This window comes from Onychostoma macrolepis, chromosome 12 (genome assembly GCF_012432095.1).
Source record: "Onychostoma macrolepis isolate SWU-2019 chromosome 12, ASM1243209v1, whole genome shotgun sequence".
NCBI lineage: Eukaryota > Metazoa > Chordata > Actinopteri > Cypriniformes > Cyprinidae > Onychostoma > Onychostoma macrolepis.
The window spans coordinates 23,690,405-23,702,767 of NC_081166.1; the positions used below are offsets into that span (position 1 = coordinate 23,690,405).

Sequence of the window (12,363 nt, forward strand, 5' to 3'; positions counted from 1 at the left end):
GACCATCTCTTCAAATATCTGCCCAAGCCATTGTGATATTATGATGCTTACTTTAATCTGCATTTAGAATATGAGCTCTAATTTTGGAGATATTATGTTTTGTTGCAGTTAAATGCATTATTAACCAGAATCATAAGATTGTGATGGTTGTAATGATAATGATATTTTGTGATTTTGTATTTAGAAATCGACTGACAAAAAAGGACCATGTGGTGTTTAATGTAAAATTATTATTTTTTTATGTGTGTTGAATAAATTCTGTACTGTCTGTAACAAGTTTAATACTTATTTTAATTATTTATTAAATATGTATGTCACTGGAATATGTACTTCATTAGTGGCAGTCATTATAATGTTAACGATGAACACAGTAAACAGTTTCACCAGGACACAAGGAAACCAGCACTTCCATTAAAAATCCCCTTGCAAATCAGTGACAAAATTATGTCCACAATGTAAGCGAAGATATTAGTTTTTAGTGGAGATAAATGTTTGATGTAAGGTTTCAAAAATGGGTGTGAAAGAATGCATGTGTTTGTGTTTGACTGGCAGATATTTTTTTACTTCTAATACAATTCAAAACAAAGATTTTTTCCTTCTGTTATGGATGCGCTCTTTCCTTCAGTCTTTCTTCTACTCTAAAACTACATATTTCACAATCTTTCAGCACCCTGCCCTAGATGCCCTCTCACCACAGTCAGGAATTTCACAGCAGAGCTTCAGGTCTAAACCTGGCCCTGGACACAGACAGTCTCGGTCACAGACAAATGTGCAAGAACATTAAACTTAACATTAGCATTGTTGATTATATTTTTGCCATTATGAATCTGCATTGCACATCCAGTGAGCCATTATTGACACCTTTTCATATTTACATTTCACAGTGCAACAAAATAAGAGTAGGGTGTGTTGCATGTCTTAGCAATTCGAATGATGCTGACAAAAGGACCTCTAGTGGATATATGGGTAACTGCACCTCAATCAAGTTTTTGCTATGGAAAACTTTTTAATATAACTCCGTAATGATTCATCTGAAAGAAGAAAGGCATACAGGCCTACACCTAAGATGGCTCGAGGGTGAGTAAAACACAGGCTAATTTTCATTTTTGGGTGAACTAACCCTTTAAATACATATTAATGATGGTATTGTTTATTACAAACACACAGTTTTTCATTTCACAAGATGTTAATTGATGGACTGGAGTCATGTGGATTACTTGTGGAGTATTGCGATGGTTTTACAAGCTGTTTGAACTCTCATTCTGACGGCACCCATTCACTGCAGAGAATTCATTGGTCAGAAAGTGATGTAAATTTCTCCAAATCTGTTCTGATGAAGAAACAAATTCATCTACATCTTCCTTGGCCTGTGGGTCAGTATATTTTCATTTTTGAGGGTAAACTATTCCTGTAAAGACGCATAAATAATAATCCGACAATCTCTTTAGTTCAATTTAGCACTTGTCTCACAAACAAATACTTAAAAAACACAAGGGATATTACTCTTGTATTTTATGTCGTAGATTAAAATGTGAATATATCTTGAGCTTGTGTGAACCACAGACATTATTTTAGGCATTTAACTAAAAACTCAGGTTTTCTGGACAATGTAACTGGAAGTGCTAAAACGCTAACTCATTTTGGGTTTTGACCTACAAAAATATGTCATCCACACAGCACTCTATCTAGCCAGAGCCATACTGTTCAAAAATAAGTCCTTTTACAGAAACGAATACAATAATGGTATAATCTTGGTGAGACAGTTACTCAAGAATAATGAACATTTCTTTAATTACTGTGAATTCCTTAATTATTAGCCTATAAGATCCCTGTAACTGCTAAAGATTCCTAGTTGCCTTATTCAACTTTTGCCAATATATCTTCTAAGTCTATCCCCTTATATACTAATCAGTTGAGTATTAATGGTGTGAGAATTATAGATAATAACTTTCATATTAAAAAAAATAATGTAGAACCACACCTTTTTTGAATTTGTTATATAATCAGATTGAATGGAAAGACGTCTGGAGTTTAGCTAATAAATATTGTCTCACCAATAAAGTTAAAGAAGTTACATATAAAGTTATTCATTTGATTTACCCAGTGAGACAAGCAGTTGCAAATGATTTTGTAGATATGGAGAGACTACATAAAACACTTATTTTATGAATGCGTATTTACCCATATGTTTTGGACTGATGTTTAATATCTAATATTTAAATTTAGCTACAAAATTAAGACTCTCTCGTAAAGATATATATTTTTTTGTATAAAAATAAGAGTTTGGAGCCAAATTTGGTGATTCATTTAATAATCATGCATGGGAAATACCAAACAAACAAAAATGGACTAATAATTACATTATTTAAAAACTGAACTTAAGCATTAAACTGAGGCCTTAAGAGATGTAAGAAGTAAAAAAAAACCCAAAAAGGACACATCGAATTTTTGAATCCTTTTCTTTTGGAAATTTCTTGTACTTTATTCCCTGTGTAGTTTATTTATTTTCTTCTTTCATTTTTTCTGATGGTTCCTTTGATGCTATTATCAATGTATCTGATAATAGTTGAATACACTATGATCGTCTGTATGTTATGTTACTGTTCTTGTTATGCAATAAGAAAGAAAGAAAGAAAAAGAAAAAGAGCCGAGATTACAACCAAGTAGTTTGATAGTAGCTAGATTTCAGAACCGATTGACTGAAGCCCTCTAGCGGCCGCGTTGGTTCACTGCGTCCCCGCGGCATTGGAAAGGTCTGTGCGTCCTTCATGCGCATCTCAGCCTTACAGGACCCACCTGGAATAACATTTCCAGTTAATTAACCTTATTAATTTGACCTCATAGTTGTTTCATATGAAGCGCTGGGGGTTGAAAGAAACGTGAATCATCCTAAAATGATTTTGCTGATCCGGTGAATGCTGAGATCATGATGAGGTCAGTATAGAGGAGGGGTGCAGACGGTCGCCATCAGTGTCTCTCTTTAACAGCGCTCGAGGAGAAAGCCTCTCAGTTCGTCTGCACTGTAATAGTGGAGAATGGCGTTTTCAAATCGACTGTCTTCACCTGTCATGCCTCGTCTCTGAATGCGGTTGTGTGTGTATTTGTGGCGTAAGGGAGGGGTCCAGTGGGATGGAGCAGAGTTTTATGCAGTCCGCGATGGCTATGGGTGCACAGTCCAAGAAATGCTTCTCCAGGAGCATCGCCGTGGAGAGAAAAAACCTCATCACGGTTTGTAGGTGAGTGAGAAGCCTCCAGAATTCACGTAACGTTATGTATGCGTGTTGCAAAGTGTACGGCCTTCAGCGGAGCCATAAATAGGGATGCGTCCGAGCGAAGATATCATTTGCTCTTTAATTTCATTTAGAAAACGCGGCACTTATGTAGGCTACTGTGTATGGAAAGGCTTGCAGAAAACAAATAAGACGTTTTCACCATCATCTTAAAGAATCTGTAGATTCGGAGTTTCGTTTGTCAGCTCTATGACCGACATACATCGTAAACACCGGATTGCTAAAGATCTTTAGTTCCGTTTACTTCGTTATGTGATTCTATAAGCTAATTCTTAATTATTAAAGGTGTTTTATCAAATGTCTGTATACAAATTATTTTTGAAACCGGACATTTCACGCAATGTGATTTATCTCCGTTCCCCGGATGATATCGTTGCTATGACGACAACCTTCCTCCCGCAAGGGCAGCAGGGCTGACGGGGGCAGCTGGGAACTTGCTGTGCTGTACAGAGAATAGGGGTCACAATGATCCAAAAATAAAATTAGTACTTATTATTAAAATACTGATGAAAATCATTGATGTTTTGGATTCACTTTATATTATTAGGTCAGTCTTTACATTTAAATGAATCATTTGAATTTGATACAAAACATACACATACACAATACATGTTTTTACATTGTACTTACATTTTAAAAAATACATGCATGTAATTCAAATTTGTAATTTTATTTCTGTAGTTACACATACAATTACACTGTAAAACAATAGCAAAGGGGTTTTCAGTACAACATGTACACAGTAAGTGGGCTACTCTTTTTGTAACACAAGTACAAGATAGTTAAGGCACCTAATATAAAGTTTGACCAAGGTTTTTCTCTCCGACTTCTGGCTGTCGTACTCTGCCTATTGTACTGCTGTGGAGGGCTGTACTGAAAGAGTCATTGTTGTGATCAGAACAATCGATGGTGAAGTCACTGCTGGTTTGGCTTTGGCACGAATAACATTGCTCCATGTATGACTATGCCATATTATGCGTTAAATTAAATTAGATTTCGTGTAGCTGTGTGAACACTGTAAATGATACAGTATATCTTCTTTCTAAAATGATGGCAACAGAATACAATAAATATTATTAATTAAATATGATTATGTTTGGAAGTCACCTGTCCAGCGTATTTCTGTGCCTGCGGCCCCAGACACTGGATTATGTTCCAGCATTCCCATGACAATAAGCAGAAGATAGACTGATATTTAGAATTGAGTATTCAAACAAAGAAATAAAAATATAATTGGAATTAAAGGGGTCATGAACTGAGAAACCAAAATTCCTTTGATCTTTTGACATATATGAGGTCATTGTATAAAAAGCATCCTGTAAGCTTCAGAACTCAAAACTTTCTTGTTAGTCTAAAAACAGCTTATATTGAAGCCAGTCTGCCAAAAAGCCAGCTTGTGGAATATACAACTCTATGATGTAATAGTGTGGCTAAAAAAATATCAACGCCTGCTTCTACAGCGCTGCCTGTTTAATCCCGCCCACTGATTCACACATGCAGTGTTTACGAGAGAGGCGAACGCTCAGGTCTACGCAGAAACCAAACGATAAAGACGGGTCTGAAGACAACAAGACGCTGTGCAGTGCCAAGCAGTGGAAATCGTTTGATATGAGTATTATTGTGTTTTTAACCTAAATCACATCAGCGTCCATCTGTGAAGGACGTAGGCTGTCAAACATACACAACCGTTAGACAATCATAGCAGTTTACTAGGCATAGGCATTTACTTCTGAGTCTACAATCCACCACGCCTATTCAAACAGAGTGTTCTGGGGGGGGACAAGTTATGATGTCTTTTGTGATGTAAAAATCTTGATAAGATAAGTGGACCTCAGAGAACGCTACAAAATAAAAAACAGAGGCAGTTCATGACCCTTTTAAAAGAACTATCATGCTTATAAAGAAGTAGTAACTAATTTTTGTAATTGTAATGTTTACATAATTAGGTTAAGTAACTTTTATGAAATTTATGTCTGATGATATTTGTTCCTTCTATTTACTTCATTTTTCCCAATATTAGGTACTTCCCAGGGTAAATGCAGGTGGAACTACCTTTCAAAAATGTGATTCATTATATAACCCAGATTTGATTCCAAAAAGCCCCATTTAATATATTTTGCCTAAAAATATTTATTGCAAGAAGGCAGGTGACATTCGTTCCTACAAAATATTTTAAAGATAATTATTATGTTAACAGCATGACAAAATAATATCATGTTGTGTAATACAGTAAACTCATATATAAAACATTGTGTACTGTAATGTATGTCACTCAGTTGGAAGCAGTTATATTCATGACCTTTCTAAGGAAAGTACAGGAAGTACCTGTAGTTAAGTAGAAAATGCTTTAGTCATTTATCGGAAAGATTCAGTTGATCCACACAGTTCAACGGAACACACTCATCATATCATCATTGGCTATTACCTCACCAGTGCTTCTAGCAACAGCTTTTAATGAGTAGACTTAGTGTATTAAATATTTCAAATTTTCAAAGATTTTATATCTTATCTTTGTATCTGAATTATTATTTATTTTTTTTAATATACAATGTCTTAGCATGGACAAATGTAAAGAAATTCTCTTTGATGTTGATTGGGGTAATGCTTTACCGATAGATTACCTTGTGAAACCAATCTTTTGTGAAAAGGAACCAATATCTTGTGAAAAGGAAGTGCACTTAATTGTATTGACTGTGGACTTGTAGTGTACTTGCAGATAATATAATTATACAAAATAATTGCCACTTAAATGCACTTAAAGAGAGTGTGTTTTCATGATCATGTTTCTTAGCACATTTAAGTACACTTTTAAATAGTTCACTTTGTAAAAATGTCAAATTAAAGGAGTCATATGATGCGATTCCTATTTTTCCTCTTCTTTAGTGTGATATGTAGCTGTTTGTGCATGTATAAGATCTGCAGAGTTACAAAGCTCAAAGTCTCCCACAAAAGGATTTATTCTATCTAAAAGAGAAGGCTGATCCAGACCAGGCTAAAACGCCTCATTAAAACACGCCCCCACATGTCTACGTCACGATGTGGAAATATTTGCGTAATGCCGCCCAAATGTTCAGGCAAAGAAAGAAGGCGTGGTTTCAGTAACCGCGCTTCTGAATCAGTGACTGTAAGTATGTTTTGTTAATAGTTTAAGTATTTGCTATTGACTGTGTTCCCCTCTCGGGCTTGAACTGATGGTAAAACTAAGGACATTATTAACTGTCTTTACATTTATTTTGAAAGCTGAAGCTTGCGATTATGGAAAGGGGCGTTACTTTTCCAACGTGTGCTTGTGGTGTTCGGCCAATCACAATGCACTGGGTCAGCTGGCCAATCAGACCAGACTGTGCTTGTCGGAAGGAGGGGCTTTGTAGAAAACGACGCGTTTGAGAGAGGAGGGGCATAGAGGAACTACAATAATGTACAGTATTTGAAAAATAATGTGTTTTTTGAACATTAAAGCATGTCAACATATTCTGTTACACCAAATACACAATATTACCCCTTTAAAAGTTTACATTTTAAATTATGTTTTAATAATCTTTATTTTGATGTGTTGACTAACATATTAAAGCACGTTATTATATGTTATGTTATTTGATAGTACATTTAAAGTTGATATGTTTTTAATGTACTAAATTGCAACTTCATCATACAAATATGTAATTACAAATATACTGAAGTACACGACAGTCAAGTTTCAATAGAAATGACATTAAACACAACAGTACTATATTTCAAAGAAAATAGAGAGACAATAAGGATATAAGTCCTAGTTAATTGGGTCAAAAACACACTTAAGTTCAACTAATATGATTTAATAAAAAATTTACTATAAAATATTGTAAATAATATGCAGTTAAATGTCTGAAAATATTACAATTTTTTTTCACACTTTTTAGTAGTATGCTAAAGTGTACTTCTTTTTCACTTGGGATTTCAATCACGGTCCACATTATGTACAATATACAGTTGAACTTAATGAAATAAGAAGACACTTTCTTGGAAACAGATGAAATCAACTGGAAAAATCCATATGGAATCAGTGGTGTTCTCCAGGTATTGTTGCAAAATGGAAACCAGGTCATTTTTTCCATATTGAAGTACATTGTATTGTTTGTGCTTGTATGGCAGGTTTTCAGTGAAGACACTGCTAGAGAAGTACACAGCGGAGCCCATCGATGACTCGTCTGAGGAGTTCATTAACTTTGCTGCTATTCTGGAACACATCCTCAGCCACCGCTTTAAAGGTAAGATAGTATTGCATTTTAACTTTATAAGAACATCAGGGACATATTTAAGCCAGTGATGCATATGAAGGTGATCTCCCACATCACGTCTTTTGCAGGCTCTGGCAGCTGGTTTGATGGTCAGCGCAGTTTTTGGGACTTCATCCGTCTGGCCTGCAGTAAAGTTCCCAATAACTGCATAAGCAGCATTGAGAACATGGAGAACATCAATTCCTCACGAGCTAAGGTGGGAAAACAAATATCTGTACTTAAAATAGTTAAAGTAGAATGGGTAAATAATACCATAATCATTAATGCTTCAATTTAATACACAAACAAAAAATCCATTGTACTTTTTTTGTGCCACAGTTATGGTAAGATAGAAGTACATTGGAGTACATTAAGTAAGGTTCGTTCTCAAAGGGATAGTTCACTGAAAAATAAAAAATCTGTCTTCGTTTACACGTTGTTCCAAATCTGTATGACTTACTTTTTTTCTGTGGAACATGAAAGGAGATCTATTGAGAAATGTCTCAAAATGGATTATTTTTTTGCCCACATATTGGAAGTCAGCTTTACAAAAAATATCCTTTTTATAAATATGTTTAATATCTTTTTTGTTTTACAAAAGAGAAAGTCAGGTTTAAAATAACATGAAGATGAATAAATAATGACAGAATAAACAATTTTTGGATGAATTTGTTTAGGAATCTATTCATTTATTTAATTTATGTTTTGAGATAAAAGAGCATGATGTACAGTACGTACAAAAACATAATGTAACATGCAGAACTCTCTTATTTTTTTAAATAAAGCTAAAAAAAACTGTTACGAACAGTTATGAATTTACATTTGAGAGAAAAAGAGATTGCCATGAAATACTAAAATATGATTGTTTTTGGCCCACCATTTTAATTGGACTTTTTAAATTAATTAAAAACCATGGTATGTGAATATGAATATATCCTTCAGTACCATGACAAAGTACAGTAAGTTTTTGTTAGGGTACTATTTTATACATTACTGTATTTAATTTTGGTGAATTATAAATTGTAGGGTTTTCTTCAAATTTTTTTTTTATTTTGGTATGTTTTATTCTCATTTACAATTAATCGACTCAATTAAAATGGTTTATTAATGTTTCTGCAGTGTATGCATATAGATGCTTGATATGGTTTGTATGATGATTTGTGATTTTTCTGCATCTCTAGGGCAGAGCATGGCTACGGGTTGCACTGATGGAGAAACGGCTTTCTGAATACATCGCCACAGCTTTGCGAGATAGCCGCACCACCAGGTCAGACCAAAAGAGAAAAACTCAATATTAATCAAACTACCAATATGATCCTTTTATGCAGTCATACCCAGTCATCAATACACATATCCAGTGTAAGCATAACAATTGAGACAGCCATTACACTATTGCACTATCGAATACATAAAGTGGTGCGTTTATAATGTAACTATTTATGTATTGCATGTGTGTGTTTGTCTACAGGAGGTTCTACGATGAAGGTGCCATAATGTTGCGAGAAGAAGCAACTGTTTTGACCGGAATGCTCATCGGACTTGGAGCGATTGACTTCAGGTTAGAGGATGAGTAATGGAAGGGGTAATAAACTGAAGGGGTAATAAAACTACATAGCACACAAGCTATGTTTCAAAACCAACTGGAATGGAACCTCATGAGTGATTGATTTGGAATGTTTTACTCATGTAATGCATATGATACTTTAAGGCAGGTTTTGGAACTGAGATGTAATGTATAATGTAATCAATGTTGCGTAATCCTTGCTGTGCTGTGTTTGTTGTCAGTTTCTGTTTGAAAGGGGAGGCTCTGGATGGGAAGTCTGAGGCTGTTATTGACTACACTCCATATCTGAAATTTACTCAAAGGTGAGGAACATTTATTTCCTACAGTATGACACAGGGGATCTTGCAGGGAGTGGTGTGGGCTTTGATGTTTAGATTTTATTTATATCTCTTTATTCTAGGGCTGCACGATCAATCAAATTTTAATCATATTGTTATTGTTCTCTCAATTAATATGCATAATCAATGGAAATATTGTCCCACTGGTTATTTATTCTTAAAATGTTGTTTTCATTTGACATTTCTGTTAACTTGTGCTGTTAGCATGCTGCCGCATGATTGGGGTTGCCAGATATTATGAGTTTAAATCCCCTAATTTCTCTTCCCATTCTTCCCATTGATTTTTGAGAGAAGCCTCTTACAGTTTTACCATTTTTTATAATGTAGAGAGTGTTCAGGGTCAGTTATAACTAGGGCTGTGCGATTTGGGGGAAATATCTAATTGCAATTTTTTTGACAGATATTGCGATTGCGATTTGATTTGCGATTTTAATTTTGCAAAGTCAAGCTTCAGCTCAATATTGTCAATAGTGTGCGGCACAATATGGGTATTGTTCTTTGCTGAAAAAAAAAAAACAATAGAAACCATCACAGAAATTCTTATGGTTTCCATTAAAACCATTACAAAATTCCTTTTTGTAGTGTGTTTTGGGCATTATTGCAATAGGAATTACTGTTGTTCTGTTGGTTCCCATCTGCCAGATTACATCCCACCAATAGAATCCATCAAATGCCAGTAGACACCATTATATTAAAACCAATACAATTCCCATTATAACCCTTTATAATTATAACCCATTACATTTTCTATTGTGTTTTGGGAGGGGTTCTATTGTTTTTTCAGCAGGGAAGATTATAATGGTATTACTACTTTTACAGAATTTACTTAATTACTGAATTTCACCAGAAAGATTTGTTTATTTTGTGTAAATAAAGAACTGTATTACTTTAGTCAATTATTCAAGTATTACATAGGCTGATTTATTCATTTTTAAGTATTTGGGATTTTAAGAACAAGTGGAAAATGTGTTGAATGTTTCATTTCATCCAAGTGAAATTAACAAAGCAGTTAGACTGAATTTACATTTGTTTCAAACGCGGAGACAGGCGCGAGTTGACACAGGTTGCGCCTGTGTGTCAGGCCTCGTCCATACTGCCAGATGCGAGACCGCGAGTATAAACGAGCATTACGAAACTATGAGGTGTGATACGAAACAGGCTGCGTGTGTGCGGCAAGTGTAAACGGCTCGTCCGCGTGGGGCAGAGAGGAGCGAGTATGAGAAGCATTCTGAGACGCAGGCTGTGTGTGCGGTCTTCTGAATTGGGAATAGCGAACATGCATTATAAACTTATTTCAAATTAGAATCTGTTGGGGAGATAAAATGTGTAAGATAACGTTCATGTACTAATAAAAACAAATAATAAAATGTATATTTTATTCTCCAGTACTAAAAGCAGAACCGATAAGGGAGCTCTTTTGCGTTGTGGCACAGCTCTTGCAAATGAACCTTTTTTGTTCGGTGTCTGTCATTTCGAAGCCGAAGTAATCTCATATTACATACAATTTTCTTTAGTATTACTTTGCCTGACTATTGATCTGACCTTGTAGATGCCATAATCCCTCTCGCGCTCGCTTTCTATTTTTTTTTTTTTTTTTTTGCCACTCAAGGCTGGCAGTCATGCATTTGCGTTTGATCTGGAACAGAGAATATCGCGTCCACATCGCAGGCTTTGCGATTAGTAAAATCGCAACATCTCAAATCGCGATTGCGGTTCGATTTCGATTAATCGCACAACCCTAGTTATAAGCATTACTGTATGCTAATGGTATGATTGATATTTATATGGTTTGCTGAAAGAAATAAACATTTTCTGTTGGTGCTAATACTGTATTATAGTTAGTGGTCAACTGATATCACATCTGATCACATTGGAATATTAATAATATTTTATTATATAAGAAATACACAACAATTGTTGAAATGTAGTATATACAATATTCACTCAATATTCAGGAAAAAAATTAGTTCAGTAAGATTTTGATTTAGTAACTGTTCAGGGCTGCGTTTCCCAAAAGCATTGTAAGCTTAAGTACATCGTAGACCCGTTGAAACCAATGGAGCTATGATCAATTTAGGCTTACGATGCTTTTGGGAAACGCAGCCCAGACAGATTCAGCAAGCTTTTTGTTAAACTGATTCAAACCGATGACTCATGAGTCATTTTGACCTGGTCAGTGCTGGTCAAATTGACCAAAATGCTGCTGCTCTGTTGCCAGAGAAATGAGATGTTGTGTTGTGTGTGGTTCAGTTATGATTATCTTAGTGACGATGAGGATGGTCAGAGTGTGGACAGCAGTAACAGTGATGATAGTGTTGAGCATCCATACATCCCTCTGGTCACTGATGAGGAGAGCTGGAGGAACAAGTGCCGCAAGATGGAGCAGAGGTTCAAGATTGTCAATGCGCAAAAGGTTAAACACACACACGCGCACACAGAACAATATGATTAAAGGTTTACTTTAGTGGGTACGTAACGTAATGAACTGTAATGAATATGTTGTTTGCTAAAGAGTGCATTTGTATTATTTGTGTTCAGGGGTACCTTGAGGAACTGGTAAGGCTGCGGGAATCTCAGCTGAAGAATGTGGAGATGGAGAATAAGAAACTAACAGCTGGACTAGAAGAATTGCAGCTGCAGAGCCAGAAAGAAAAGAGAGAACTGGAGAACATCATACTGGAGCTGCAGGAACAACTGTGAGAGAAACACACACACACACCACTGATTCTTAAGATATGGGAAGTTTAGGGAATTATTTTAGATTCATTTGTTCAGGCATAGTCATTTGGTGAAACATTCTGCTTCCATTTTTCCTATGAATAATTCAATATCAAAACTGTCAGATTCAAAAACATGTACTGTCAAAATAAATATGAAAAAAACATTCATATTAATGAATGAATGAATATATATTT

General features: G+C 35.2%; 1 protein-coding gene across 6 annotated transcripts in view; it reads left to right on the forward strand.

Moving 5' to 3' along the window:
• Positions 1–2,721: 2,721 nt before the first annotated feature.
• rundc3ab (RUN domain containing 3Ab) overlaps positions 2,722–12,363 on the forward strand; it is a 52,282-nt gene continuing 42,640 nt past the window's right edge. The window contains exons 1-11 of one of the 6 annotated variants that reach the window (XM_058793954.1): positions 3,123–3,236; positions 6,174–6,414; positions 6,531–6,708; positions 7,260–7,346; positions 7,422–7,537; positions 7,636–7,763; positions 8,728–8,813; positions 9,015–9,104; positions 9,332–9,412; positions 11,699–11,861; positions 11,987–12,144. In XM_058793954.1, coding sequence (XP_058649937.1) covers positions 7,300–7,346; positions 7,422–7,537; positions 7,636–7,763; positions 8,728–8,813; positions 9,015–9,104; positions 9,332–9,412; positions 11,699–11,861; positions 11,987–12,144 — 869 coding nt within the window. In that variant the 5' untranslated portion in view covers positions 3,123–3,236; positions 6,174–6,414; positions 6,531–6,708; positions 7,260–7,299. Of the gene's footprint in view, positions 2,935–3,113; positions 3,237–3,257; positions 6,415–6,530; positions 6,709–7,259; positions 7,347–7,421; positions 7,538–7,635; positions 7,764–8,727; positions 8,814–9,014; positions 9,105–9,331; positions 9,413–11,698; positions 11,862–11,986; positions 12,145–12,363 lie in introns of those variants that run through there. The other 5 variants (XM_058793953.1, XM_058793952.1, XM_058793956.1 and 2 more) reach the window with 5 other exon arrangements.